We start from the raw sequence: 27812 nt of genomic DNA, 5'->3' as shown, positions 1-27812 counted from the left end.
TGGATCATCGTGTTTTCATTGTCATTTGTTTCTAGCTATTTTTTTATTTCCTCTTTGATTTCTTCAGTGATTGCTTGGTTATTTAGTCATGTATTGTTTAGCCTCCATCTGTTTTGTTTACATTTTTTCCCTGTAATTGATTTCTAATCTCATAGCACTGTAGTCAGAAAAGATGCTTGATATGATTTCAATTTTCTTAAATTTACTGAGGCTTGATTAGTGACCCAAGATGTGATCTATCCTGGAGGATGTTCCATGTGCACTTGAAAAGAAAGTGTAATCTGCTGTTTTTGGATGGAATGTCCTACAAATATCAATTAAATCTATCTGGTCCATTGTGTCATTTAAAGATTGTGTTTCCTTATTAATTTTATGTCTGGATGATCTGTCCAATGGTGTAAGTGAGGTGTTAAAGTCCCCAGGTATTATTGTGTCACTGTCGATTTCCTCTTTTAGAGCTGTTAGCAGTTGCCTCATGTATTGAGGTGCTCCTATGTTGGGTGCACATATATTTTTAATTGTTGTATCTTCTTCTTGGATTAATCCCTTGATCATTATGTAGTGTCCTTCCTTGTCTCTTGTAACATTCTTTATTTTAAGGTCTATTTTATCTGATATGAGTATTGCTACTCCACCTTTCTTTTGATTTCCATTTGCATGGAATATCTTTTTCCATCCCCTCACTTTCACAGTCTGTATGTGTCCCTAGGTCTGAAGTGGGTCTCTTGTAGACAGCATATATATGGGTCTTGTTTTTGTATCCATTCAGCAAGCCTGTGTCTTTTGGTTGTAGCATTTAATCCATTCATGTTTAAGGCAATTATCGAAACGTACGTTCCTATTACCATTTTCTTAATGGTTTGGGGTTTGTTTTTGTAGGTCCTTTTCTTCTCTTGTGTTTCCCACTTAGAGAAGTTCCTTTAGCATTTGTTGTAGAGCTGGTTTGGTGGTGCTGAATTCTCTTTTCTTTGCTTGTCTGTAAAGCTTTTGATTTCTCCATCGAATCTGAATGAGATCTTTGCTGGGTAGAGTAATCTTGGTTATAGGTTTTTCCCTTTCATCACTTTAAGTATATCATGCCACTCCCTTCTGGCTTGTAGAGTTTCGGCTGAGAAGTCAGCCTTTAACCTCATGGGAGTTCCCTTGTATGTTATTTGTCGTTTTTCCCTTGCTGCTTTCAATAATTTTTGTCTTTAATTTTTGCCAATTTGATTACTATGTGTCTCGGCATGTTTCTCCTGGGGTTTATCCTGTATGGGACTCTCTGCAATTCCTGGACTTGGGTGGCTATTTCCTTTCCCATGTTAGAGAAGTTTTTGACTATAATCTCTTCAAATATTTTCTCTGGTCCTTTCTCTCTCTTTCTCCTTCTGGGACCCCTAAAATGCGAATATTGTTGTGTTTAATGTTGTCCCAGAGGTCTCTTAGGCTGTCTTCATTTCTTTTCATTCTTTTTTCTTTATTCTGTTCCACAGCAGTGAATTCCACCATTCTGTCTTCCAGGTCACTTATCCGCCGTTCTTCTGCCTCAGTTACTCTGCTATTGATTCCTTCTAGTGTATTGTTCATTTCAATTACTGTATTGTTCATCTCTGTTTGTCTTTAATTCTTCTAGGTCTTTGTTAAACATTTCTTGCGTCTTCTCGATCTTTGCCTCCATTCTTTTTCCGAGGTCCTGAATCATCTTCACTATCATTGTTCTGAATTCTTTTTCTGGAAGTTTGCCTATCTCCACTTCATTTAGCTGTTTTTCTGGGGTTTTATCTTGTTCCTTCATCTGGTGCATAGCCCTCTGCCTTTTCAGCTTCTCTATTCTTTCTATGAATGTGGTTTTTGTTCCACAGGCTGCAGGATTGTAGTTCTTCTTGCTTCTGCTGTGTGCCCTCTGGTGGATGAGGCTATCTAAGAGGCTTGTGCAAGTTTCCTGATGGGAGGGACTGGTGGTGGGTAGAACTGGCTGTTGCTCTGGTGGGCAGAGCTCAGTAAAACTTTAATCCACTTGTCTGTCGATGGGTGGGGCTGGATTCCCTCCCTGTTGGTTGTTTGGCCTGAGGCAACCCAACACTGGAGCCTACTGGGCCTCTTTGGTGGGGCTAATGGCAGACTCTGGGAGGGCTCACGCCAAGGAGTACTTCCCAGAACTTCTGCTGCCAGTGTCCTTGTCCTCACGATGAGACAGAGCCACCTCCCGCCTCTACAGGAGACCCTCCAACGCTAGCAGGTAGGTCTGGTTCAGTTTCTTTTGGGTCACTGCTCCTTCCCCTGGGTCCTGATGCACACACTACTTTGTGTGTGCCCTCCAAGAGTGGAGTCTCTGTTTCCCCCAGTCCTGTTGAAGTCCTGCAATCAAATCCCACTAGCCTTCAAAGTCTGATTCTCTAGGAATTCCTCCTCCCATTGCCGGACCCCCAGGTTCGGAAGCCTGACGTGGGGCTCAGAACCTTCACTCCAGTGGGTGGACTTCTGTGGTGTAAGTGTTCTCCAGTTTGTGGGTCAACCATCCAGCAGTTATGTGATTTGATTTTACTGTGATTGTGCCCCTCCTACCACTCATTGTGGCTTCTCCTTTGTCTTTGGATGTGGGGTATCTTTTTTGGTGAGTTCCAGTATCTTCCGGTCGATGACTATTCAGCAGTTAGTTGTGATTCCAGTGTTCCTTGTTTTGTTTTTAATGAGTAAATTAGGATAAAAATGGGAAATAAGTGAAGCCAGAACTAAGACTGAATACAACAAACTATACTTCTTTAGGCCTGGAACTGCACCCACGCCCCTAGTTTTTTGATGTGGACCATTTTTAAAGTCTCTATTGAATTTGTTACAGTATTGCTTCTGTTTTATGTTTTTGGTTTTTTGGCCACGAGGCATATGGGATCTTAGCCCCCCAACCAGGGATCAAACCTACACCCCCTGCATTGGAAGGCAAAGTCCTAACCACTGGACCACCAAGGAAGTCCCAGGCCCAGAACCCTTTTAATATGTCAAGTGCACATACAGCTCTGAGCCTCTCAACTTTACAGTACAAAAGGCAGGCATAAGTCATAGCACAGTTCACTGTGTCTGAGACAGAGCAAACTAACGGCTCCAGGTTTCCACTCCTCTTGACAAAGAACTGCAATTTCTTCTGCATAGATTTGCAACAAAGGCACCTTGGGATGAAACTGAACAGTGCCCACAACAGTGGTACAGAGAGTAGAAAGAGCACATATGGTAACAGTTTTTATAGGGATATTAAAGCAGCCCTTAATGAAAGTCAATGACATGATGCAAAAGCACAACACAGTAAGAGCAATGCCGTGAGGCCCAAAACAATAGGAAAAAAAAGGGGTTGAGTCTATTTAGCATTGACTCTCCAGGGCACCATACCCTCTGCTACCCCCGAATCTCTGTTCAAGGCCCTTCTGGACCTTGATCTTGAAGGAATGAGATCTGGAATGTGCTTCTGGCACTTCCACAAAGGGCTGTCAAGAAAATTACCAGAAATTTTAAGGAACATACATTTTAGCTGAATTATACAGATGGTATCATAGTTCTGAAATTTAGAATTTGGAAATTAAGAGGTTTTCATATGTTGCTTTCTAGTGGTTAATAAGTTAAGCCTCCATTTTTCCAGAGTGATATCAATATGAAAATGACAGTACAGAATAAATAAAACTGTAAGAGGAAACAAACAGTTAGGACTTGAATCACCTTCTGTGTACAGTTAATATCAGTGTGACTAATTTTAAAGGAGATATCAACTTAATAGTCTGTGCTTGGCAACACTGTTAATAGATTACTTCAATTAATAACTGTTGGTACGTGAAAATGAGGTTATTTGTTTAAAAATAAAATATCATTTTGACCAAGACAAATGGATCTTCACTGAATTTTAATCTATATTAAAAAGCTTAAAAATTATATATGTAAATTTGAGGTTGAATTTGTTAAGGGAAAATAATTGCTATTTGGTCAATGGAGCAAGGATTCACAAGATATATTCTGTAACAATTCAAGCCTTTTAAAATTGTTTTCCTAGGAAAGAGCAGTAAGCGTATGACCTGTTCCCCTGCATGAATATATTTTGATTTAAAACTGGTATGACACTCATTAAAATAACTGCAAGAATTAAACACAATTAGTGAGCTAGTTTTGCCTAAGGAGAAGATACTGACTCTTCACCACTTGGCACATTATTTGAAACCTCAAACGTATGCAATTTTTTAAAGGTAGTAGACTATACATAGTGACAAATTGAATATGTAGACATTACCAGTCAGTAGAAGGAGAACTGTATCCTTTAATACCCCAAGGGCCAATGACAAACCAAAGTTGAAAGATATGGTGGGAAATACTGATTTCCTAAGAGCACCTGATTGCAGGAAAAGAACAGATTGTCTACGGACAATAAAGACTCTAAGTGAATACCCGTTTCAGCTTGACATACAAGGCATGTATGTTGAAATGACAAGAAGCATATTGGAAAGCTCATTAATCACTGTCAGCAACAAAATAACACATGGAGAGGCACAGAATGTCCCAGGGAAGCCAAAAGTAGACAGATTCATTTCTAACAACTGGGTAACAATTAAGTGGATCAGATCCTTGATGCAGTTGTTTCCAATAATGTTTAAAAACTATGGGTTTACATTATGGTTAAATGGCACACATTTTTCATTTGTGTTTCTGTTCACATATTAATTTAGTATGGAAATAGTAAGCAGATATTTTGCATAAAACAATGCAGTCTGTTTACATCTAACTTGGAATTTAATTCTGATTGCAAGAAACGTACCAGATATGAAATCAGTATACAGATTATAGCAGACTGGTTAAACATGCAATGGTCTACAGACCATTGGGCGCCTGCCTTTGGGTGACCTTAGATCACCTCGGCCAAGTTACTTAATATTTCCATGCCTCAGTTTCCTCATCTGTTAAATAGAAGGTATTAACAACACCTATCCTTCATAGGTTGTCATGAGAATTAAACTGGTAGCAATTTAATAAAAAGCTTAGACTAGTGCCTAGCATGTCATAGGTGCTATGTAAGTGTTAAATAAATGAATAAGAAGACTTTTCAAGCCATCTGATTCCCAGCCCTGGAGTTAAAGGGTTATCAGAATCTCTGGCGCTACGACAGTGGATACAGGTTGAAAAGCCCTGCAGGTTATTCTAATAGTTCTTGTTCTACGCTGCCCTCCTCCCCACCAGGTAAACTAAGTTACCTCTTAGTTTCTTTCTAGTTAAAAGGAAAAAAAATAATAATTACTTGATTGGAGACAGAGTTTTAAAAAATGATTCCCCTTTCTGCCATTTTGTTTAAAGAAATCAGCATTTTTCTTCAACTTTATGAAATTAAGGTTGATGAGAAGCTCAGTCATCCTCCCAGCAGATAACAGGCCCCATCAAATCATTCAATCACCCCTATTTCAGCCCTCAAAGTACAAGTTTAATAGGTGTTGACTAAGTGAAGAATTCCCTTCTAAGAAATCAATCACTGTTTCCATCTCTACGAAGGCAATCCTTAAGTTCAAACTAATATGTATTTCAACAACTAATCTACGGCTCTGAACCTTCCCTAGTGCTATCATAGCTACTGGTTCTTTAAAGAGACTTAAGCACTGAAATGGAATTGACTTTTGGACCACAGAGAAAAGGAGGAAAACATAAAGATATCCAGGAACAGGGGAACGAAGAGATGCCCAGAATCTCCACTAAGTCTGTTAAAGAAATGTTCAACAATGGATTTAGTAGATACCATGAACATCACAAACAGAAAATGCCAGGATCTGTTAACAATCTTGAATCTATAAGTAGAAGGTTGGTGATGAGTCAGAGTTACTTTGGAATGTCCTAGGGAAACTATTTCAGGGCTTTGGGCTACAAACATTTTAGGGAATAAAGTTATAGCATCTCCCAGAGCACTCACATTCAAGAGTGCTCTGGCTCCATGTGGCACAATTTCTACCGGCCAGGGATGTATAATTCCATGTGGGAAAGGTTGTATGCATGTACTTAAATGCTTCTAGAATTTTCTATGCAACAGTTTATCCTGTGTCCTTACTTCCTGGATCACTTAAGATCTAAACGCTGCCAAAGAATACATATAGGCTCATTTAGAAAATCATCACCAATAAAATGTCTCTCCCTTTGAAATATGTACTTCAAAAATTTTTTTAAATCGCACCACATAAGGATAACAACTTGAAATATGTGGTAAGATGTCAATGAGAAACAAAAATGATTTGCTACTTTGATTATGAAAGGTGGCAGTGCAAGTAACTTAAAAAGCCAAATCTAATGCTCTTTCCAATTAGATGTGAGTTTGTACCACTGGCTTAGGGTAAGAAGTCCAGAACTTAGAAAGTCAATTTTCTTTCAGAGTGGGACCTTTGCACCTGGGGTAACTGCCACCATGTAAATGGGGCTATCTTTGGGTGGCTTAGAATCAATAGTTAGGCTGAGAGTATAGAGGAAATTATTACAGCACAAAATCCACTGACTTGCACTTTCTACACAAAAATGTTCTTTTTCATTAAACTAACATCAAACTTGGCTCTGGTTTTCTGCTACTTAACAATTCATTAGCCTCGTTAAAACAATGATCAAAGACAAAATTTTTAGAACTGAAAATAATGCTATTTTTAATGGCTTAAAAATTCTGCCCAAGTATTTGTTTTCTTTATAGAGAGCTCTGTCTTGTCTCAACAAGACACTCGACACCAGAGGCCCTGCTTCTGGTCCTAGGATTCAGTAAGTGCTCACATCAGGAATGGCCCTAACTGCTTGCCTCCCAGCCGTCTGAACCAGAAGAAAACCACCCTTCTAACCTGGGTCATCCTTTGAGTGAAGTTCAGAGAGCTCTCCATCTAGTTCTGCCTCTTTCTGCATCATGGCAACAAGACAGTTTTTACAAAACGGAAGCCACACGGTGCTGGATGTGCCTGCAGCATGGTTTGCCCTTTGGTCCTCATAGTGGTTCTGTATCTGCATTTTTTTTTTAAAGTACAAACTTCCAGTTATAGTAAGTCCTGGCGATGTAAAGTACAGCATGGTGACTGTAGTTAACAATACTGTACTACGTATTTGAAGTTGCTAAGAGAGTACAGCATAAAAGTTCTCATCACAAGGAAAAAAATCATAACTATGTGTGGTGATGATGTTAAACTTGTTGCAATCACTCTGCAATATATACATACATTGAATCATTATGTTGTACACCTAAAACTAATACAATGTTATGTCAATTGTATCTTAATAAAAACTAAATTTTCAAAAAGGGTTCTTTTCCTCTCTCCTCACCCCACCAACTTTAAGGAGAACAACTTTTATTTCTTTCACATAACAAAAGAAAATTAGTCTATCAAACAAAAACAAACCAAGCTTATACAATTTAAAACCATCCTTACGTGAGCTAAGCCAATCTTTTTTAACCAACACTCCATCACCCAAAACCACATGACTTATAAACTCAGAAACTCATGTTTCCTATACCCCTTTCCAGCTCACACACAACCAGATAATTCTGGCAGAAAACATCATATGTAGAGTTAATTTTAAATTTTTAATTCAAATCTATTTCCTATTACTCCTTTTTTTTTTAGGGTTAGCCTAAGAGGTTTCCAGAATAATTACCCTATGATAACTTAGTGTCTATTGCCTCAAAGTGTAAACAAAATTTTAAATATTTATTAAACATACATTTTATAACATACTGGATAAGCAAGTTTTAAAAAACTTGATATTCCCTCTACATAGACCAAATATATTTACAGATTTATACAGTTATATATTAACAGGAAATTATTTATCTTTAGTTATACTAGAATGTTACTAGTTGAAGTATATACTAACATACTAATGTTGAAATCTAAGATATATTGTAGTCTTTCTTTGCTAGTCTCCTTGTATATGATAAGGTTTTATCTGGAGGGCATTTAACTATTTTATTCACAGATTTTAAAGCTGATAGTAATGGTTTATAAATAAGGAACTACTTAAAGCATATTCTCTTCTGGGCTAGAAAAGTAGTATCAGTCTCATCAGATCTTTGGTTTTGAAAGTTAAAAACAAGTACCATTTCTTTACAATGGCTGCATTGAAAAATTACTAAAATCAGAAGCTCATATAGAAATGTTTGGGCACATAAGTAGACCAAACCTAGTCTCACCAGCACCCTCTCAGATGATAAGAAATTACTAAAATTGAATGGTGTAGTAAAACATAAAAATACTAAATACAGAGGATGAAAACATATTTAATACAGAGGTATATACAACTATATTAATGGTAAAATGAGAAATAACTATACTAATACCACAAATTTTAGAATAATAAAAACTGACATCAAATTGTCCCCAGAAAAATGAAGTATCAACAACCTGAATACTCTAGTTTTATGGTCAGATCGATGCACCACGTGGATGCACCGTATTCCATCTTCTAAAGCACATCAAGTCAATGAAAGAGAATATGAACTAAACAGTAAATGCAAATCTTAGAGTGTTCCCCAAAATTACGTAAAGAAAAAACAGGAAGAAGCAAGAGATTTAAAAAATAACCTATAGGACCAACAAAGAGATAATCATCCTATGTATTTTTTTGGGGAAAAAGTCCTTCCCCACGTTTTTCTGAAGGCTTATTTAAAGGTATTTTCCCATCACAAATGACCTTTAAAAGGTAAATAAATAATTTCTCCTAATTAATTTAGGAATTCCCACCCCCCACTATGGCTTTAGGGACAGATCCAAGTTTTATGTTCACTGCAATTTTCACAATTTTTCATTTTTTTGGGGGGTGAGTGGGGTGGGTGGAGGTACTCGTTAAGAAAAGTTTTACAAAATTACAGATAAAAAGTGAGTTATAGGGCCTTCGTGGGAACCAGAAGGTTAAGCTTCATCAGTGTCATTAACAGACTATATACAGCAACAAGTTTCTGAAAGAACTGTCTCTGCAGGGAAGTTTTATTTGGTCTGGTTTGTAAAGGTGAGATTTAAAAAAAAAAACAATAGCAAATCCAGTGAATGGGATAATGCTGTCACCAAAAGATGTGTCTTACCATACAAGTATCCAGATCTTCCAAACGTTCTATCTCTGTGAGCTCCTCCACCATGATGATGGAGCGTTTAACGGGCTTCTCCTCAGGCAGCTCGATCTCCAAGGAATCTTGCTGAGGAAGGGCCTTGCCACGTCTGCTGAAATGGTCGGCCTACAGAGTCAAGACACATCCAAGGAGAAATGAAAGCCCAGAGGCATAGGAACAGCAGGTCAGCTGAATTCCAGAAGATACCTTCCACAAGGTGGCACAGTGAAGGATACTGTCTGCACTTGGTTAATGGCGACTCTTAATACATTCACACTGGAGTAAGTTAACCTCTTTTACCATCTTTCTTTGGAAGGTAGAGTATTTTAAACAAGAAATTACAAAATCTCCTTTTAAACATCTTTTGAGACATTAGTTGAAAAGTAGATAATTCATAAATCTTTGCCATGTTCGTGTAAATATGCACGAAGTGGGCGTGTATTTTCGTTTTCCAAAAGATGCGTTATGAACATTTTCAGGAAGCTGATGGGATTTTTTTTCAGCTTTCAGTCTTCAATACAATCACCTAAATGTCCGTCGACAGATGAATGGATAAAGAAGATGGGGCACATATATACAATGGAATATTACTCAGCCATAAAAAGAAACGAAATTGAGTTATTTGTAGTGAGGTGGATGGACCTAGACTCTGTCATACAGAGTGAAATAAGTCAGAAAGAGAAAAACAAATACCGCATGCTAACACATATATATGGAATCTAAAGAAAAAAAATTGTACTGATGAACCTAGTTGCAGGGCAGGAAGAAAGACGTAGACGTAGGGAATAGATCTGAGGACACGGCGGGGAAGGGGAAGCTGGGATGAAGTGAGAGAGTGGCATGGACATATATACACTACTGAATGTAAAATCGATAGCTAGTGGGAAGCAGCTGCATAGCACAGGGATATCAGCTCGGTGCTTTGTGACCACCTAGAGGGGTGGGATAGGGAGGGAGGGAGGGAGGCTCAAGAGGGAGGAGATATGGGGACGTATGTAAGCATGTGGCTGATTCACTTTGGTATAGAACAGAAACTAACACAATATTGTGAAGCAATTATACTCCAATAAAGATCTATTAAAAAAAAAAACACTAGGAAGGAAAGAAGTCAAAGGGGAAGGAAAGATTGAAGTCGCTGGATTAGACCCACAACCATAGCAACTCGGGGCTGGTCTGGACGCTGATTCCAACATCTTAACTGGAAGAAGACATCTCTGAGTCAACTGGGGAAATCTGAATATAAAATAGATTCTAACTGGTAATAAGGAATCTTTGATTTTGTTAGGTGTGACTGTTTCGGCAATCATGTAAATATCATGGTGCCAGTTAGAGACACCTTCTGAAGTATTTACAGCAAAATGGCATGGTATACGAGAGATGCTTTAAAATAGGCCAGAAAAAAGTTGGGGGGGGGGGAGAAGAGAGAGGTAGGTAGAAAAAGCAAAGACAGATCAGCAAAATATTGGGATAATTGTTAAAACTGAATAGTGGGCAAAGGAGGGCTCATTGTCATACTTTCTCTGTTCTTGTCTGTGTTTGAAATTTTCCACAATAAAAATGTTTTCTCCCCCTTGGGAAAAAAAAAAAAGTAAGTGAAGCACGATGTCATTGCCACCAACATCACTGGTGGAAATATAAGGGAAATTTAAACCAGAAAAATAACTGACACAGGGTAAATGAGGAGCCCACTTAGTACAAAAGAAAATACGAAGCGTTCTTTTTTGTTAATTTTATTTCGTATTTCCTCTGAAAGAATTTCTTTCTATATCTAGGGCTCAAAAGTATCTAATGAGGGGAAATAAAATGATTCCAACCTTCACTATTTTTAAAGGACTGAAAGGAAAGAAACTGCTAATAAAATTTTAATTATTGCTAGCTTTCATTGTTTTCATGTAATAATTATATTTTACATGACTTATTAATTACCAGTGTTGTACTTTAGATAAACCTAAAAAGTAAATGGTAAGAGATGAAATAAACTGGGCTGAAATTAATAAGCTCTAGTGCTGAGCTGATTCATCACCAGGAACTTTGAAACGTTGAGAACCAGTTGACAATTCTATGGAACCTTCGGGAATATTTCTAAACTTAAGTCGGAGAAAATATGAATGCTACTGGAATGTCTTTGAAAGCAGTATTTCATTTTGAAGGTACAATTTCTCTCACACAGCAGTTAAGCTCTCAACTTACAATCCAAATCAGCAGTAAGAAATTCAAAACGAAAGCACATTCACACAATTCTTTTTCGATTGTAAAAAGAAAATGTCAGTACTTAGAGTTACCATGTTCTTCAAAGAAGGACAAATGCAAAAAAAGTGAAAACATTCAAAGTGTCAGTGTAGTTCTCACATGCAGCCGAAGTGATACAACATCTAGTATTTGTGTCATCAAGTAGGCACCTTGAGACAGTCCCTGGACTGTCGATAAACTATTTCTATAAACTAGGTTATCGATAAACTATTTCTATAAAGGATGCCTTATTGATTTTGTTCCTGCTTATTAAAAAAAAGTTTGAATTTTGATCTCTTGACAAGGTTGTAGCTCTTTATCGTGCAACGAACTGCAAACCAGTGCTTCTTAAAATCTCTGTGGTGATGAACCAGTTTTTTGTATTTCCAATTTGCCACAAACCAGTATACTGATAAAATACAATACAAATTAAAAAAAATTTAAATAACATGTGTTTGCATATTATTGCCATGTCAAATTGCTCTAGAAGTCTCTCCACGCTTCCTCTTAGTTTCTGAACTTGCCTTGTCACGGACTAGTAACCATTCATTAGTGGGCCAGCTCCAGTCCACAGGCAATACTTTGAGTAGCTAGAGATGTCCAGCTTATCTTTTAGATTTTAGAGAAGAGTCATATATTTTTCTCAAATGAATTTTTCAAAATACTCATTTTGTCTGCCTCCTCAGAAGAAGCTGTTGCTGCTCCTGTGACTTTGGTGTTCTCTACCATCACTCAACAATTCAATGCCGTAAAACCGCAGGGTATCTACAGCCTACATAGCTAACCTGCAATTCTTCTCTGGAGAAAACACTGTCATAACTTGTTTGGGAGATTTCTACTGCATCATATCACAAATATTTTCGAGACACAAGATATAGCCACTTATAAAACCTTCATCTGCACCTCAGAGGACTTCGTGAAGTTTCTGATTTATTTTTCATATGCACTGATATTGGAAATATTTCTACCTAGTTTCTACCTTGATGTAGAACCAGTCTCTAGATGAAGAAAATTTTAGTTTTTCACCTTGGTGATATCCAAAAGGCCTGGCTGGACACTCGGCAGCTATCAATCGCTGGAATATGTCCATTTTACTCTTGCACTCTCCTTGGACTCCAAACATTTCATTTCCGTCATGTTTTTAAGAATACTCTGTTATCAGATAATCATATCAGAGAACAACAAAAGGAGCGCAGATAAATTAAATACAGGTGAGCCTTGGACTACGTGGGTTTGAGCTGTGCAGGCCCACTTACGCGAGAACTTTTTTTAGTGGTAAATACTACAGTACTACACGATCCGCGTTGGTTGAATCCTCAGATGTGGAAAGCCAACTATAAGTTATGCGTGGATTTTCAACTGCAGGGAGGGTACTGCCCCAAGCCCCCGGTGTTGTTCAAGGGTCCACTATAATCTAAAAACAAATTCTCAATTTTAGACCTCAGTCCCAACATCATCTCCTATCAAAATTTTTGACCTGTACGCATTTTAAATGAACAACAACAATTCTAAATACCATCGCTTCTGCTTTGCCCTGCAATTCTCTCTGGAGAAATTCTAACATGCTCTAGAACAGCTGGAAGCAATGAAGAAGGAGGAAAACTAGGATTTTAACCCATAAAGCTGCAAAGGAATAAAATGTATAAAAGCAACCACAACCCCACGCTGGAGACTGCCCTGCGTTACCGCAGACCAAACCAGGGTTAGGATAAGGGTTCAAGACGTCCACGGCGCTTACCAGTTTGTGATGGCAGTGTGAAAGTGCATCCAGAATTTCATCCACGATTCGGTCAGATAGGAAGGAGGCCACTGTCAACTTCACTTCACTGTGTGAAAACCAAAAGCACAGAGTGGCATTTTAATTTGTGCAAGAGGGAAAAAAAAATCACCCACCCTTGATACTATGTTGATAAGGTCAACTGTGATTTTGTTTCTGTCTTTGAAAATGGCATACAAGAATGTGCAAACAGGGCTAAGAATTTCCAAAAATAAGCCTTAAACACTGCCATAAACACACAGGTAATAGACTTTCTTCACCAATTCCAACCTGCCTCTACAATTTCAAAACTCAACGTTTAGTGGTAGAAATGAAAAACATCTGGATAAAGACAAACTTAATGGGAACCATATGTACCACGTGGGAGGAACAATACATCCATTGACATAAATGAAAACAAACTTGGGCTGGAGTAAATTAAGAAAATCTAGTCTGGTTGTGACGTCTTGGTTATTTCTTTCATATGCATATCCACCGCCTTTCAAAAAACTTTTTACCAGTCAAATGGTACCATATTGAACTGCTTCTGCTTTGACTTGCCATCAAGTCAAATTCACTGTTCTCTTGCCTTTTATGAACAGAAGTTATTAAAATGTTTAGTTCTAGTGCCTCTTACCTAACCTTATAAAGATGCCCAGACAACAAGAAGTAGCTTGTAGTTTTTACTAATAAATGACTCAGCCACTAAGGTTTCCATCAGAGGGCTGGTATTTTGGTTAGCATTTTAGCTATTTGGCATTCCCAAGAATTCAACTTCCATGTGTGTCTTCAGTCAAAATAACCCTACCTAAATGCACACATGCACAAATGTGCATAAATGCACATTACACTGAAAGGTAAATGTGCTGGAGAGATACATACCCACGTTCCAACATCGTCACATAATTTCAGCCTACTTCTGAAGTCAATAATTTTAAATATTTTCGAGCAGGGAAAGAAGTTATCAAAATAAGATTATTTACTCCTAAAGCTAAAGTTGAAAGTATATTTGTGTAATAGGGGAAAATCTTTCTAACTGAAATTTGCATTGCAATGTTTCTGCTCAGAAGATTTCTGATGGCAGGGCAGAGGGGAAGCACCAACTCTTTGATGACTACAGTAAAAATTTTCCTGGGCTACATATAGAGGAATGTTTCTTTAATTTCTGTCTCTGAAACAAGGTCTCACCAGCTATTTGGTTTATCTAATACTATATTATTCCCCAGAGGTGTCCACTGATAAGATTCACCCGGGTTGCTTATGGAAAATACAGATAACTAGGTCCTACCCCAAACATCCAGAGAGGCCTGGGAATCTAATGTTAACAAATACTTCCTCTGATGCTTTTAGACATGTTTGGGAATTCTGCTTCCTTCTAAGACTACAGAGTCAGTAGTTTGTTTCTCTTCCCCCCGCCCCACCTCTCTGAGGTCGGGAGGGAAAGTTTATTGCAAGTTATAACATCAAAAAAAGGTTCTTGGGCTTCCCTGGTGGCGCAGTGGTTGAGAGTCCACCTGCCGATGCAGGGGACATGGGTTCGTGCGCCAGTCTGGGAAGATCCCACATGCCGCGGAGCGGCTGGGCCCGTGAGCCATGGCTGCTGAGCCTGCGTGTCCAGAGCCTGTGCTCCGCAACGGGAGAGGCCACAGCAGTGAGAGGCCTGCGTACCGCAAAAAAAAAAAAAAAAAAAAAAAAAATGAACCCAAAGGGAAACATGGTGAAGTCCTAGTGGGCCTCTTTGCCTATTTATAGCTGTGCATTGGCTTGGAATATTCTGGTGGTAGAAAGCAAACTGACCTCAGTCTTCAAAAGTTAGTGATTTATAAAGGTGAAAGATAAGCTTCAGAAGCAGAACAAAAGAGGGGATTACAAACATGTACCCCCCTCTTAAAAAAAATAAAACTCTTAAAAAGAGCAGGTAACTGTTCCTCAGTAATGCAGGCATATCTGTGGTCATCTGATTTTGGAAATGTATTAAACCTATGCATTTATGCACAGCTATACCTGTATATAGTCGCTGCCTCATAGACATGTCTAAACACATTCTGTACGAATAAAGCCAATGATAACGCTCTTCACAGCTGCCTCAACTGCATTCACAGACACTGCAGCTCCTCGGTTTATTAACATTATAAACCTACCTAATTTTGTTAAGGATATCAATTCCAGACTGCTCCAACAGGACATTTTTAACAAAGGTACGTGGGATGGAAATCTTTTCAGTGCTGGCATGAATCAGGTCTTGCCGAATGTGGGCTTTTTTCATCACATTGGGACAAAGATTCTCGGCAGCATCAACCATGGACTCAAGCAACGCCTGCAACGCAGCACAAGTGGAGACAGAGAGATGATGACACAGCCCCGGAGGCGCCCCCCATAAAACTGAAAGGTGGTTATTTATGACGCCGAGCTCTCGGAGAACAGGGACACAGCAGAGTCCCAGGTGCGACTAAGGATTCGGAGCTGCCCTGGGATGGCTGCCGGGTGATCACTTTAAACCAGACACCTGGCAGATCCACGCAGGCTTCACCCTGGCGTCTGAAGCATGATGGTGTGCTAGCTGTACTTAACACAGAGGCATTCATGGTAAGATTTACAAAGACACAAATACACCAATTTACCACACCAGACTGTTCTCCTGGGTATCAGCAAATAAATTTACACATGTCCGTAGAACATACATCAAGTTAGAACTCTTGCGCAATTTCACAAATCACACAAATCACAGAAACCTCAAATCAGGGTGAAGCATTCAATAGCTCCATCAGAAGAGCAGTCATAGCAAACCACTACGCAACAACTGCTAGCTTTCCCCTTTTAAAAGAAAAGCTTTAGTGTTCAGTAAAATTATAATTGTTATCGGAACAATAAAAAACATGAATAACAGACAAAAATATTAACAGAGCACTTTATAAACAACATTAATAATAACAGTCAAAACCTACTTATATAGCACTTCAGAATTTTAAAAATGTCTCCATTCATTTTATCCTTCCAAGATCTGTGAAGATGGGTGCAGAAGCTATTCGTGTGATCACCATCTTATAGCTGAAGAATGTGAGCTAAGGGAAGTTAAACGATTTGCCTGAGATGGGTGGCACGGCTGGTAAGTGTGGAAAGGGCACCCAAGTTAGCATCAGACCTAAATTTGAATCCCAGATGAGTGACACTGGGCTGAATTACTGATCTCTTGATTTTACTTTCCTCATCTATAAAATGGCAAATAAAAAAGTTCTTGCCTAATAGGATTACTGAAGATTAAATGGTATTACATGTGTAAAGTGCTCAGTATCGTGTCTAGCATACAATAAAAGTTCAGTATATCACAGATAATGTTATTAATTTGTTTTCAAAGATGCTAATCCTCATGATAAGATCCCAGCATATACCCTGAGAAAACCATAATTCAAAAAGAGTCATGTACCAAAATGTTCATCGCAGCTCTATTTACAATAGCCAGGACATGGAAGCAACCTAAGTGTCCATCAACAGATGAATGGATAAAGAAGATGTGGCACATATATACAATGGAATATTACTCAGCCATAAAAAGAAATGAAACTGAGTTATTTGTAGTGAGGTGGATGGACCTAGAGTCTGTCACAGAGAGTGAAGTAAGTCCGAAAGAGAAAAACAAATACCATATGCTAACACATATATATGGAATCTAAGAAAAAAGTCATGAAGAACCTAGGGGCAAGACAGGAATAAAGACACAGACCTACTAGAGAATGGACTTGAGGATGTGGGGAGGGGGAAGGGTAAGCTGGGACAAAGTGAGAGAGTGGCATGGACATATATACACTACCAAACGTAAAATAGATAGCTAGTGGGAAGCAGCCGCATAGCACAGGGAGATCAGCTCCGTGCTTTGTGACCACCTACAGGGGTGGGACAGGGAGGGTGGGAGGGAGGGAGACGCAAGAGGGAAGAGATATGGGAACATATGTATATGTATAACTGATTCACTTTGTTATAAAGCAGAAACACACCATTGTAAAGCAATTATACTCCAATAAAGATGTTAAAAAAAAAAAAAGAAAGCCAAGCTTGATACCATTACTATTCCAGTATGAAGGGGACTAGTGAAGCATTATTATGTAAAGACTAGTCTCTCGGCTCATATATTCCACATGCAAAGCACGATGCCGATGCCAGTAGTACAATCTCTCAGCACACTGTAGGATGAGCAGCAGAGCAGCAGGATGTTTATAAAGATCCCGTGAAAAGCAGGAGAGGAGTGGGGGAGGCAGCCACTTGAGAAGTTTCCGAAAGCCACTCGTATTCTGACAGTGCTCTGTCCCTGTGAGAACTCTGAATAATCACTCATTTAGTACATTATTCCAAGAGAGCTACAAGCAATGCCAAACGAGTCAGTTTAAGACAAATCATTTTCCTCTTTGGCATTAAACACATTCTGTTCCAGATGGAGTAGCAGGGTCCAGCACTCCTGATAAGAACGACCTCAGGTATCAATACGCTGTTTGAATTCTGTCATGTTCATCAATATAGCGTGACTTTCTGAAAGGTCCCCTGCATGACAGTGTTAACTCAGTTGGAATGAACTCCAGACCTAAGGAGGGAAGCCCGGCTTCCGATGTAGATCCCGACGCGAAATTTCTGTGGAATGTTAAGTGCGCAGCGTTAAGTGAAGAACCTTTGCAGATCTCTGCTTTCTGACCTATAAAATTATTTCTAAGGTCTCTTTCTGCTCTACAAATTGACTACTGCATGATTTTTGACCCTATAAAAAGGAATTTCATCCTGCCCTGGGCATCCAATTCGACAGATATTTTGCAGTTAATTCCCGTCACCATCTCTAGCCCGACAATTTATACTCTACAAAGTGATTTCATCCATGATTTCCTTTTATCCACATAACAACCCTGTGAGTAGAGGTAGATTTTAGCAAACCCATTTTATAGATGAGAAAATGGAGACTCGGAGGAGATCAGTGACTTCCTCAAGGTCACGCAGCTGGTTACTGGAATAAGTGAGAAGGGGACTCAGGTGTTTCGTCTTCTACTCTTGTTTCCTACTCCAGCCACCCTTTTCCAATGCTCTGCCCATTGCCCAAAGGTGTGTCCCTTTCGGCTCTCTTCATTACCTACAATTTTCATCCCCTAATGCTGGTACCTAATGCCACCATGGTGGATGTTCTGGTGACAGGGTTGGTAAAAAGGGGAGAAAGGATCACAGGATAAATTTGTAATGCAGCCCCCGACCACTTCTTTGTGTCTAGCCCCCAGCTCAGGTCCTTAAACAGCATCTCCTTCCAAGTCCCATGGCCCTCTACACACCAAACCATATTCTCCAACATCCATCCTTCCCATGGCTTCAAATTACTACCTATATTCCAATGGTTCTCAACTAAATGTTTACCTATAGCCACCTACCCAAAACATCCAATGCATATATAATACAGCCTATTAGGAATTTCCACCTGGATATTCTACCATGGCAAGGTCAACTACAACATGCTTGGCCTCCCATTAACCCCACGTAAACAGTAACTGCAACAGCAAAATCAACCATTCTTGCAAAGTTTTTATTGTGAGGTATGGTACCAAACTAGGGCAGAAATTTGCAACTCTCCTTCCACTCCACCTACCTCAACTCCTTCCACCACAACTATCTCTAAAACATGTTAAATTTACTCCTAGACATTTTCTCGAAAGTGGAAATATGCCAAAAATATTACTCATTAGCACAGAATAGAAATTCCTGAAATATCTGGTAAATGCTCAATTTTCTAGCCTCATTTTTTGTCATATCTCTATATTCCCCTTATAACTATTCATATCCAGTTATAGGGCAGTTCCCCACATGATCCAGGCTCTGTCTCCATGCTTTCTACAACTGTTCTCTTAGCCTAGAATCCTGTTCCCCTCTGTAGCCAGAATAGATCACCTGTATGCCTCCCTACTCAGCTCAGCTCAAGCATCACCTCCTGGAGGAGATGTTCTTGCTTGTTCCTTCCACGCCCTTCACACTCCAAACTGCATTTGATGATCTCATAGCATCCAGTGGGGACCTCAGTAATCAAATGTGTTATAAAACGGTCAAGAAGGCAGTAATCTGGGGATCAAAGAACGCCTTTGAGAATCGATGCACACTCATCCAGAAAAATTGGTATGAGATTTTACATATAACTTTGGAAGTTCATGGAGAGCCAGAGGCACCAGACTCCAGATACACAACTTGTACCTGATAGCAACTGTGAAGCCCTACCCTCTCTCCCCGGGGCCTAGCACACTTCTTGGAACAATCTCTAAGAAACATATAAAAAGTATTATAAGCTCAGGAACTTACTGAATGTGCGTTCTGAATAGTCCATCGTTTTTCTATTGATCAATGATAACTCACTGAAGGCGGCATTATGAAAATTTGCATAGATGTATGGGGTCCATTTCTGGGATCTCTCTGTAGCACTGGTCTGTCTACCTCTGCATACTGTCCTAATTATGATAAGTCCTAATATGTGGTAGGGCAAGACTACCAACCTTCTTGTTCCTCCTCATAAGTGTCTGGGCTTATGAAGAAGCCATATATTTCACTCTGAGTACTGGTTTAGCGGCATCTCACAGGTTCTGATTGCTAACTACTTTATTGTTTAATTATAAATATCCTCTAATTCAAATTTTGCCCTCCCCTTTGACCCTTGGGTTACAAGTAATTTTTAAATTTATAAACGTGGGGTTTTTCCCTTTTTAAAATTTTGTTATGAATTTCTAATTTATTTTAAATGAAACCAGAGAATACCACCTTTGAAAATTGTTGAGATGTTCTTATAGACCTCATGCCAAATATTTCACGTATCCTTGCAAAGAACTGACAGTCTCCTATTATTGGTGCACTGATCACATAGGTCCACTAGGTCACAACTGAGAATTCTATTGTTCAAATATTCTTTATCATTATAAAGAATTTTTTCAAATATTCTTTATAATTACTTTATTTACTTGATCTATTAGTTACTGGCAGTCATTTTGAAAGATCTCTACCATAAAAGTAAATGTTATCAATTTTTCTTTGTAATTTTGTCCACTTACTCATATATATAAAGCCATATAATTAAATACATACACAGTTGAAATTATCTCTGGCAAATTGGATCATTTGTCATTATTCACTGATCTATTTTATCTCCAGTAATGCCTTTTTTTTTTTTTGGCCACGCTGTGCAGCATGCGGGATCTTAGTTCCCTGACCAGGGATCGAACCCATGCCCCCTGCAGTGGAAGCGCGGAGTCTTAACCACTGGACCGCCAGGGAAGTCCTAGTGATTCCTTTTCTACTGCATCACTAGATTTTGAGTGAGAGCATTCCTTCTGGTGTGGAACTGAACCTTGTATTACAGGATGTTTAGGATCATTATCACCTGCCCATGCCAACCCAAAATAACCCCAAACATTTCCTAATGCTCTTCTTGGTATGCAGTATGACCCCTGGTGCACTGCCTCTGTTTTGGTGGTTACACTAGAAATTTTAACCTGCATACTTTACTTCATGTCTAAAGCAGCACTGTCCAATAGAACTTTCTGAGATGATGGGAATACCTGTGCTGTGCAATATGGGAGCCACTAGCCACAGGTGGCTATTGAGCCCTTTAAATGTGGCTAGTGCAACTGAGAAACTGAATTTTAAATTTTATTGAAGTTTAATTAATTTGCATTTAAATGACCATCTGTGGCTAACGGACAAGACGATGGACAACCCAGATCTAATGTTGATCCCTTAAGTTTTTTCCAGAATAAAACTAGGATGTTAGACTTCTTTTACTCACTCCTAACTGACTTAGATGCTCACTTCTAGTATTTTACTTGCATTTATCCTTAACTTGACAGCAAAAATTAGACATCCCTGTTGTTGTCTCATATGATGTTTCACATTGGGCATTTTCCCTGCTCACTATTCTTTCCTGCAGCTCAGACCCTCTTTCTTTGATGTTTCCTTTGTCCTAAAGCATATCCTTTAGATGTTTATTTAGTGTGGTCTACTGGCAGTAAACTATCTTGGATTTTGTTTGGATGAAATGTTTTCATTTCATCCTCATTCTTAATAGTAGGTTTATTGAGTATATAATTCTTGATTTGTTCTCTCAGAAGCATGAAGATATTATGTCATTGTCTTTTTAGCTTCCTGTCAAGAAATGAGCTGTCCTGTCCGTCTTAATTTTGATCTTTTTAAAGTAATATGGCTTTTCCTTCCCTCTGGCTCCTTTTAAGATCTTCTCTTTGTCTTCAGTGTTTTCCACTTTTCATTACGATGATTCGAGACATGGATTTGCTTCTATCTTTCCTGTCTGGGTTTCGCTGGACTTCCTGAATCTGAAGATTCTAGCCTTTCATCAATCCCTGAAATTCTCAGCCACCATCCCCTCAATTGTTACCTTCTCCTATTTATCTTCTCTTTCCTTCCGGAAATCTAATTTGGCTTATGTTAAATTTTCTCACTCTATCCATGTTTCTTAACTTTTCTTACATATTCTCCATTTTGTGAGTCTATATGTACTACCTTGAGACAACTTGAATGAGCAGGCCCTGTATTTGAAATGTGATAATCAGATTTCATTTTGCATGTATCTTCCAAATGATAGTTAGGAGAATCTATATTTCTTAACTGTAAAAATAACTAATGGTACTTAAACCTTGTACAATATTTGTAAAATAAATTGAGTTAATATCCTTAACATGGCAGCTATGCTCACATATTCTTGCAGTGAACAAATGACTAGCTGTAATTCATTACAAGCAAATACAACTTCCACACTGAAGTACTCTGAAATTTCTCTTTCTTTTGCTTTGGAAAATATTATATAAAATGTAGGAAAATAAGAAAACTCAGAGAACTCTCCCAGCAAACTGAGTTAGTACTTGCCAAAATGCCACCTACACCCCTCAGGCCTCATTTCCTTGGTAAACCTGATATTTACCAGTGAAGCCCTGGTATTTCACAGTTGAAGCCCTGAGGGAAATGAAGCATTTTCAAGGCCAAAACAAGCATTCTAAAATTTAAGTCCAGAAGGGGAAAATGAAAGTTCCCTTATGTTAAAACATTCAAATCCCACTTATTCAGCTACCATTACCCCAGGAATAAATGTCAGGATGAAAAACAAGGAAAACAGGAGGTGAGTTGTCATTTAAAAACACCTAAAACAGGCCAGTCCAGAGAAAATATCACTTCGTTTCGAAGAAGGACTTTCTCCACACTTACTGCTTTCTTCTCCTCCAGGAAGTTTGCTAAGAAGGCTGGCTCTTCCGGCCATTTCTTTGGCTTTTCTGAACTAGTATTTTTTTGAAAGATGACTCAAAGAGCTATTTGAACTTATTCTTATCCAGAATTCAAAATGTGTACTGCTGGCCATGATACAGGATGAGTAAATATTAAGGATAAAATCTCCCTAATTATCTCGAGACCAAGACAATCCTGCACAAGGAGGCTGAGTCCCAACAAATTAGGTGACTTGCTTGGAGCAAACAGCTAGTAGCAAACCCAGGTCACAAATCCAGGCTTGCTAGTCCCATTATTTTTAATTCACTACAATAAAAACATATTTTTTTACAAAAAAGTACATTCACTTTAGCTTTTGCTAGCATAACATGTTAATCTTAGAGAATTTCAGAAATAGAAAAAGGACTCTTTTTTAACCAAACAAAATATAATACTACTAGTGAAATAAATAAGGACACAGTTGTTTAATTTAAGAAACCGAATACTGATTGTAGTAAAAATACATTCTTTTCCTACATAATTTTAAGAAAATCAAGGTGCTGGAAAGCTATATAAATAGATAAATGGGATTTTTTTTTTTTAATCATAAAATGATGTCCACTTGTCAGGTCAACCGGAAGGAAAAAGAAAGGAAGTAACTGTCTATAGTCTGTTGAAAGTATCAAAAACTGTGAACTCAGTGAAAGGGAAATTAATAAGTAACATTTAATTAAGAAGTTGTGGTTGAGGATTTGCTTTGATTCATGCCAGAAGTCCCTGAAGGGAAGAGAACTTGCAACTCAAAAGGATTGAGAGTAAAGAAAACAAGGGAGTGGGGAAGAGAAAAAATCAGGGCATTTGGGAGCCTGGGACCTCAGAGATAGAATGAGAAAAGCAGGTGATGACACTCGCAAATAAGGAAGCTGTAATGAACGGAGAACACTGGTGACACTGACAAGGGGCCAGAAAGGTCAGCCTCAAAAAATCTGGGGAATGTCTATTTACAGAAAAATATTTTTGGTCCTAAATATATTGTTATTATTTCAGGCTTTTAAAAACTCAAATGCCTTTTACTTTAGACCTCTGCCTTCTACTCCCTTCCAAGAATGACTGGCAAGAGTCAATTCCAACCATCTGGTGTGCTGGGGAGGAAATGGACCAAAATTTCAAGGGATAACTTGTGGTTTAGACCAGTTGAAACAAGTGCCCATAGGAAGCTGACAGGAAAGTTCCAGTTGCAACGTTTCCTGCTGATTTAAATGACAGTCCATTCTTAGTATATAAAGAATGCTTACAAAAACTTTAAAGGAAAAAGGCAATAGATACAAATATGTAATTTACAAAAGAAGAAATACAAATGGATAATAAAATTACTTGATGCATCACTGGCTATTAAAGAAATCCAAAAGACAAAATGAGATTTTTTTAACCTGTTACACTGACAAATATTAAAATATAAAAATATTAAAACGTTAAAATGCTTAGTATTGGTGAGGGTGTGACAAAACAAGCAACTGGGTACACTACTGGAAAACAGTTTGTGAATACATACGAACATATAAAATGTGTGTACCATTTGACCTCGGAATGGATCAACTACAGGCATTGACTCTAATAGGATTAATCAGAAATTAGAAAATAAATTATGCTGGCTGTGAGATAATAGAAAATATATATTGGTCTCTGCCCCCAGTTCCTGGCATAGAGCTCCCGAAACCCTTGTAATTTCCTAAGTGATAAGAACACTAGGAGCATCTTTTGTTCTAATATTTGGTCCTTGATCCTGGTTCCTAACACAGGGCTCCTGAAACCCCTGTAATTTCCTGGGTGGTGGGGGTGTCTTTTGCTTTATTGGGTGGGCTCTTGGATGGCTCCTGGATGAGGGCTGGTCACTGGAAAGACCAAGCCATGATTAGAAGCTTGGAATTTTCAGCTCCACACCCCCCCTCCTAAGGAGGGCTAAAAATGGAGTTAATGACTGGCCATGCCTACATGACGAAGCCTCCATCAAAACCCCAAAAGTATGGGTTCAGAGGGTTGGTGAACACGTGGAGGTGCGGGAGAGTGGTGTGCTCCAAGAGAGCATGGAAGCCCTGAAACGTTTCCCACATACCTTGACCTGTATATTTCTTCCATCTGGCTGTTCATCTATATCTTTTATCATATCCTTTAATAAACTGGTAAACATAAGTGTTTCCCCGAGTTCTGGGAGCCACTCTGGCAAGTTAATTGAATTGGAGGAGGGGTTATAAGAACCTCGGATTTACTGCCAATTGGTCGGGAGCTCAGGTACAAACTGGACTTCCAGTTGGTATCTGAAGTGGGGCGGGGGCAGTCTTGTGGGACTGAGACCTTAAACTGTGGGATCTAATGCTATCTCCAGGTAGATAGTGTCTGAATTGAGTTAAATAGTAGGACACCCAGCTCGGGGGGCGGGCGGGGGGGGAAGCCCCTCACATCTGGTGACCAGAAGTGTCAAAAGTGAGGAGTTCTGTGTGAAAGTAAAGGAGAGACACAGAGGAGGACTGAGCTTCTCCAGTATACTGGGACATCTGTACAATGAAATACCATGTAGCCACTAAAATGATGGTGAGTACTCACTGATCTAGAATTGTAGTCACGATATTGTACCAAATATAAAAAAGTACATGTAGTATGATCACATATGTAAAACTGTGTGTGGAGACAGAGAATGTTTGGAAATTCACTAAAATATTAAGAATGATGCTGTCTCCGGGATGTCAAGTGATTTTTACTGTTTAAATGTTTCACAAAGAGTAGTTTCATTTTTTACAGTCAGAAGTAAATAAGCAACAAAGATGACTTTATTTTAAATGTGTAAGAAAGTACCCTTTTTACATATTTGATCCTTCATGGAGGATAAAACAAGTGCTGTTAGGTAACAACTGATCTAGCAGAACTCTATATCAACCAACCAGTCCTTTTCCTACCCCTTTGTCTTTGCTCAGAATGTATTCAAAATAACCACAGTTAAGTAAAATAAAAATGACACACAAGAGTCTCTCTGTATTGTACTACAGGAAGAAAGGGTTTAAACGCCTAAATAATCCACAATGTTCTCTCCCACATTAATTAAATTTACAAACAGAATAATTAGCATGTTGCAAAGTTATGACTGAGTTGCTCATCAAATCCCTCTGAGCTACAGCAATTGTGTTCTCAGAAGAAAACGAACCAAATAAACACAGAAATTTAGACAAGGTCTTTTTAAGGCATCCTTGAACAGATTGAAAATGACGAAAACTTTCGGAAAGTGAAATGTCTTCTGCTGTAGCTGTTTTTTGAAGTTACCTTAGGAAAAAGCTGGTCTTAGGTTACTCTCGTCGCTTAAATTTCAAAGACTTTTTTTTTTTTTTCAACCTATGAGCCTATAGACCAGTCTCTGCTACTTTGGGTGCCTTGTAACTTCATTCTAAATCCCTCTTTAATCTTTCAACCAGCTCTTTACCTAGTGGCAAACTCTCCATATACGCAGCAGCTTGTGTAAGCACACAGCTCCGTCATTCTTCCCATTCTCTAAACCAAATGTAGTAACAGGAGATATTTTTTCATGAAGCAGACTTCTCTTTCTAAGCAAAAATCAATCTTTCCCTTATCAGTGGCAACGTGTCATACGTTAAATACGGTTAGAGATTTACCATCAAAAACAAAATTGAATTTGATAGGTTTTACTCGACCTTATTATGCAAAAAGTTATTCCAAAAACTACAGATGAAGCTGGGAAAGGCACGGTATTCAATTTTTACTACACGTGCACACGTGCGCGCACACACGCGCCTATAAAATATAGGATAGCATGGTATGAAATGCTATCATACATAGTTAAGTCATAACGATTCCATTTTCCAAAATAACAGAAACCACAAACCTTGAGTTGTTCATCTACAACTCTCGTAACTTCTCCGGCCATTGATTCCAGGGTCTCCTGAATTGGACTGGATAACAAGCCACTGGCTCCCGCCCAAGATGCACCACCAACGTGGTATAAATTTGGTAACAACTGTAAGAAAAATAAAAGTAATAACCTCTCCATAATAAATATTTAAATAAGCACCAAAGTCACCGCAGAGTTCATAAAACAGGGTTGAGAAATACTAGAGATAAACAAAGATCATCTTGATGAAAGGCCCTTTATACCAATTAAAAAACTGAGGTCCAGCTTTAAACCCAGAGGAACAGTACCTTACCTGTTTGTGCCTTAATGTCTTCATCTCGGGGGTGAGAGTATTTGACTAATCCACGAGGTTCCTCCTACTTATAAAATTCAATGACTGTGTGATTCTAATAGCAGAGCCTGGACCAGATCCCAGGTTTTCTGACTCCCAGTTAGTCCTTTCTCTATGAAATCACACTTTGGGGACCACAATCTAAGTTGAGAGAAGCTTCCTTTCAGAGGTGACAGAGGAGAGTTTCGTGCTATCAGTTTGGCAGTAGAATCATGTGCAATGAGTTGCTACTCACTGAAACTACAACTACCTCCCAGTTACCTAGAACCTGATTATACCCTTTGTAAATCACACTGACCCTCTGCTTTTAATTCTATACAGCCGGCTGGCTGTATCTGAGGCTGCAGAACCCGCGGATAAGGAGGCCCACCTGTGCTACACCATTTTATATATAAGGGATTTGAGCATCCACAGATTTTGGTATCTGCAGGGGGTCCTGGAACCAATCCCCTCGCAGATTCTGAGGGACAACTGTATTTTGATTATTGGTAATTAGCACGGGTACAGAAAGGAGGCAAAGACTAACTCAGTTCACCTTGCCACTTGTTAGTAACCTTGAAATGGGGTAGAAAAGTAAATTTAGTTAGAACTAGTTTCTAAAACTAGTTTAAAAAGTTTAAAGTCTTTTTATTCCACAGGACTCACGTAGCTGGAAGTGAAACTCACCGTTTTAGAGTTCTTAGCATCACGCATGAGCCTTTCTGCTGATTTTAGATCTTCCTGGACAGCATCTCCCCCACAGTTTCGTAAAGAGTTGAGATGATCTTGTACTTTCACACATATTCTGTCAATCATCTGCTCCACACACAACAAGGAGAGCAAAGCACCCAAGTGAGCACAGCCAATGTCCCGATGAAAGGAGACACCGAATGAGGATGAATACTCCTCCTAACTGGGATCTTCAAGAAGACAGCTTACAGCCAATTATTAATTTATCTATTTCTATAAGAAACCTTTAGCAACGGTAATTCCAAACAGACATGTAAGGGGTTTTGGTCCCCTCTCCTGCCTTAGGACATGCAGCATGTAGAACAGAAGTGAACACTTCTTGATGATTCAGAATCTCATAGCTACTCAGTGACATTTCGCTTGATAGTAACTCTCCCTCATTAATTTTTCTTGAGTACCCTCTGTGTGTCAGACATAGTGCTGGGTACTGAGGAAACAGAAAAAGGAGATGTACAGTTCTGAGGTAGCTGATGACAAAATGATGCCCACAGCCAGTTGCTCTCAATATTATGGAAATCAGAACATCCCTGGAAATTAATATTTTTTAATTGGTTCAATTATATCAGGTAATTTTCTA

At 38.8% G+C, this 27812-nt stretch overlaps 1 protein-coding gene across 7 annotated transcripts in view; it reads right to left on the bottom strand.

Annotated features, from left to right (window-relative positions):
* The window catches only part of CARMIL1 (capping protein regulator and myosin 1 linker 1), a 435866-nt gene that overhangs the window by 48708 nt on the left and 359346 nt on the right, over positions 1-27812 (bottom strand). For all 7 annotated transcript variants that reach the window (XM_029242717.1, XM_029242718.1, XM_029242719.1 and 4 more), the window contains 5 exons: positions 27173-27301; positions 26149-26280; positions 15188-15363; positions 13029-13116; positions 9038-9187 (listed from right to left, as the gene is read on the bottom strand). In XM_029242717.1, coding sequence (XP_029098550.1) covers positions 9038-9187; positions 13029-13116; positions 15188-15363; positions 26149-26280; positions 27173-27301 — 675 coding nt within the window. The remainder of the gene's footprint in view (positions 1-9037; positions 9188-13028; positions 13117-15187; positions 15364-26148; positions 26281-27172; positions 27302-27812) is intronic.

Source organism: Monodon monoceros, unplaced genomic scaffold (genome assembly GCF_005190385.1).
Source record: "Monodon monoceros isolate NGI ecotype Baffin Bay Population unplaced genomic scaffold, NGI_Narwhal_1 Super_Scaffold_3, whole genome shotgun sequence".
Lineage (NCBI taxonomy): Eukaryota > Metazoa > Chordata > Mammalia > Artiodactyla > Monodontidae > Monodon > Monodon monoceros.
This window is presented reverse-complemented; position numbering and strand designations above follow the sequence as displayed.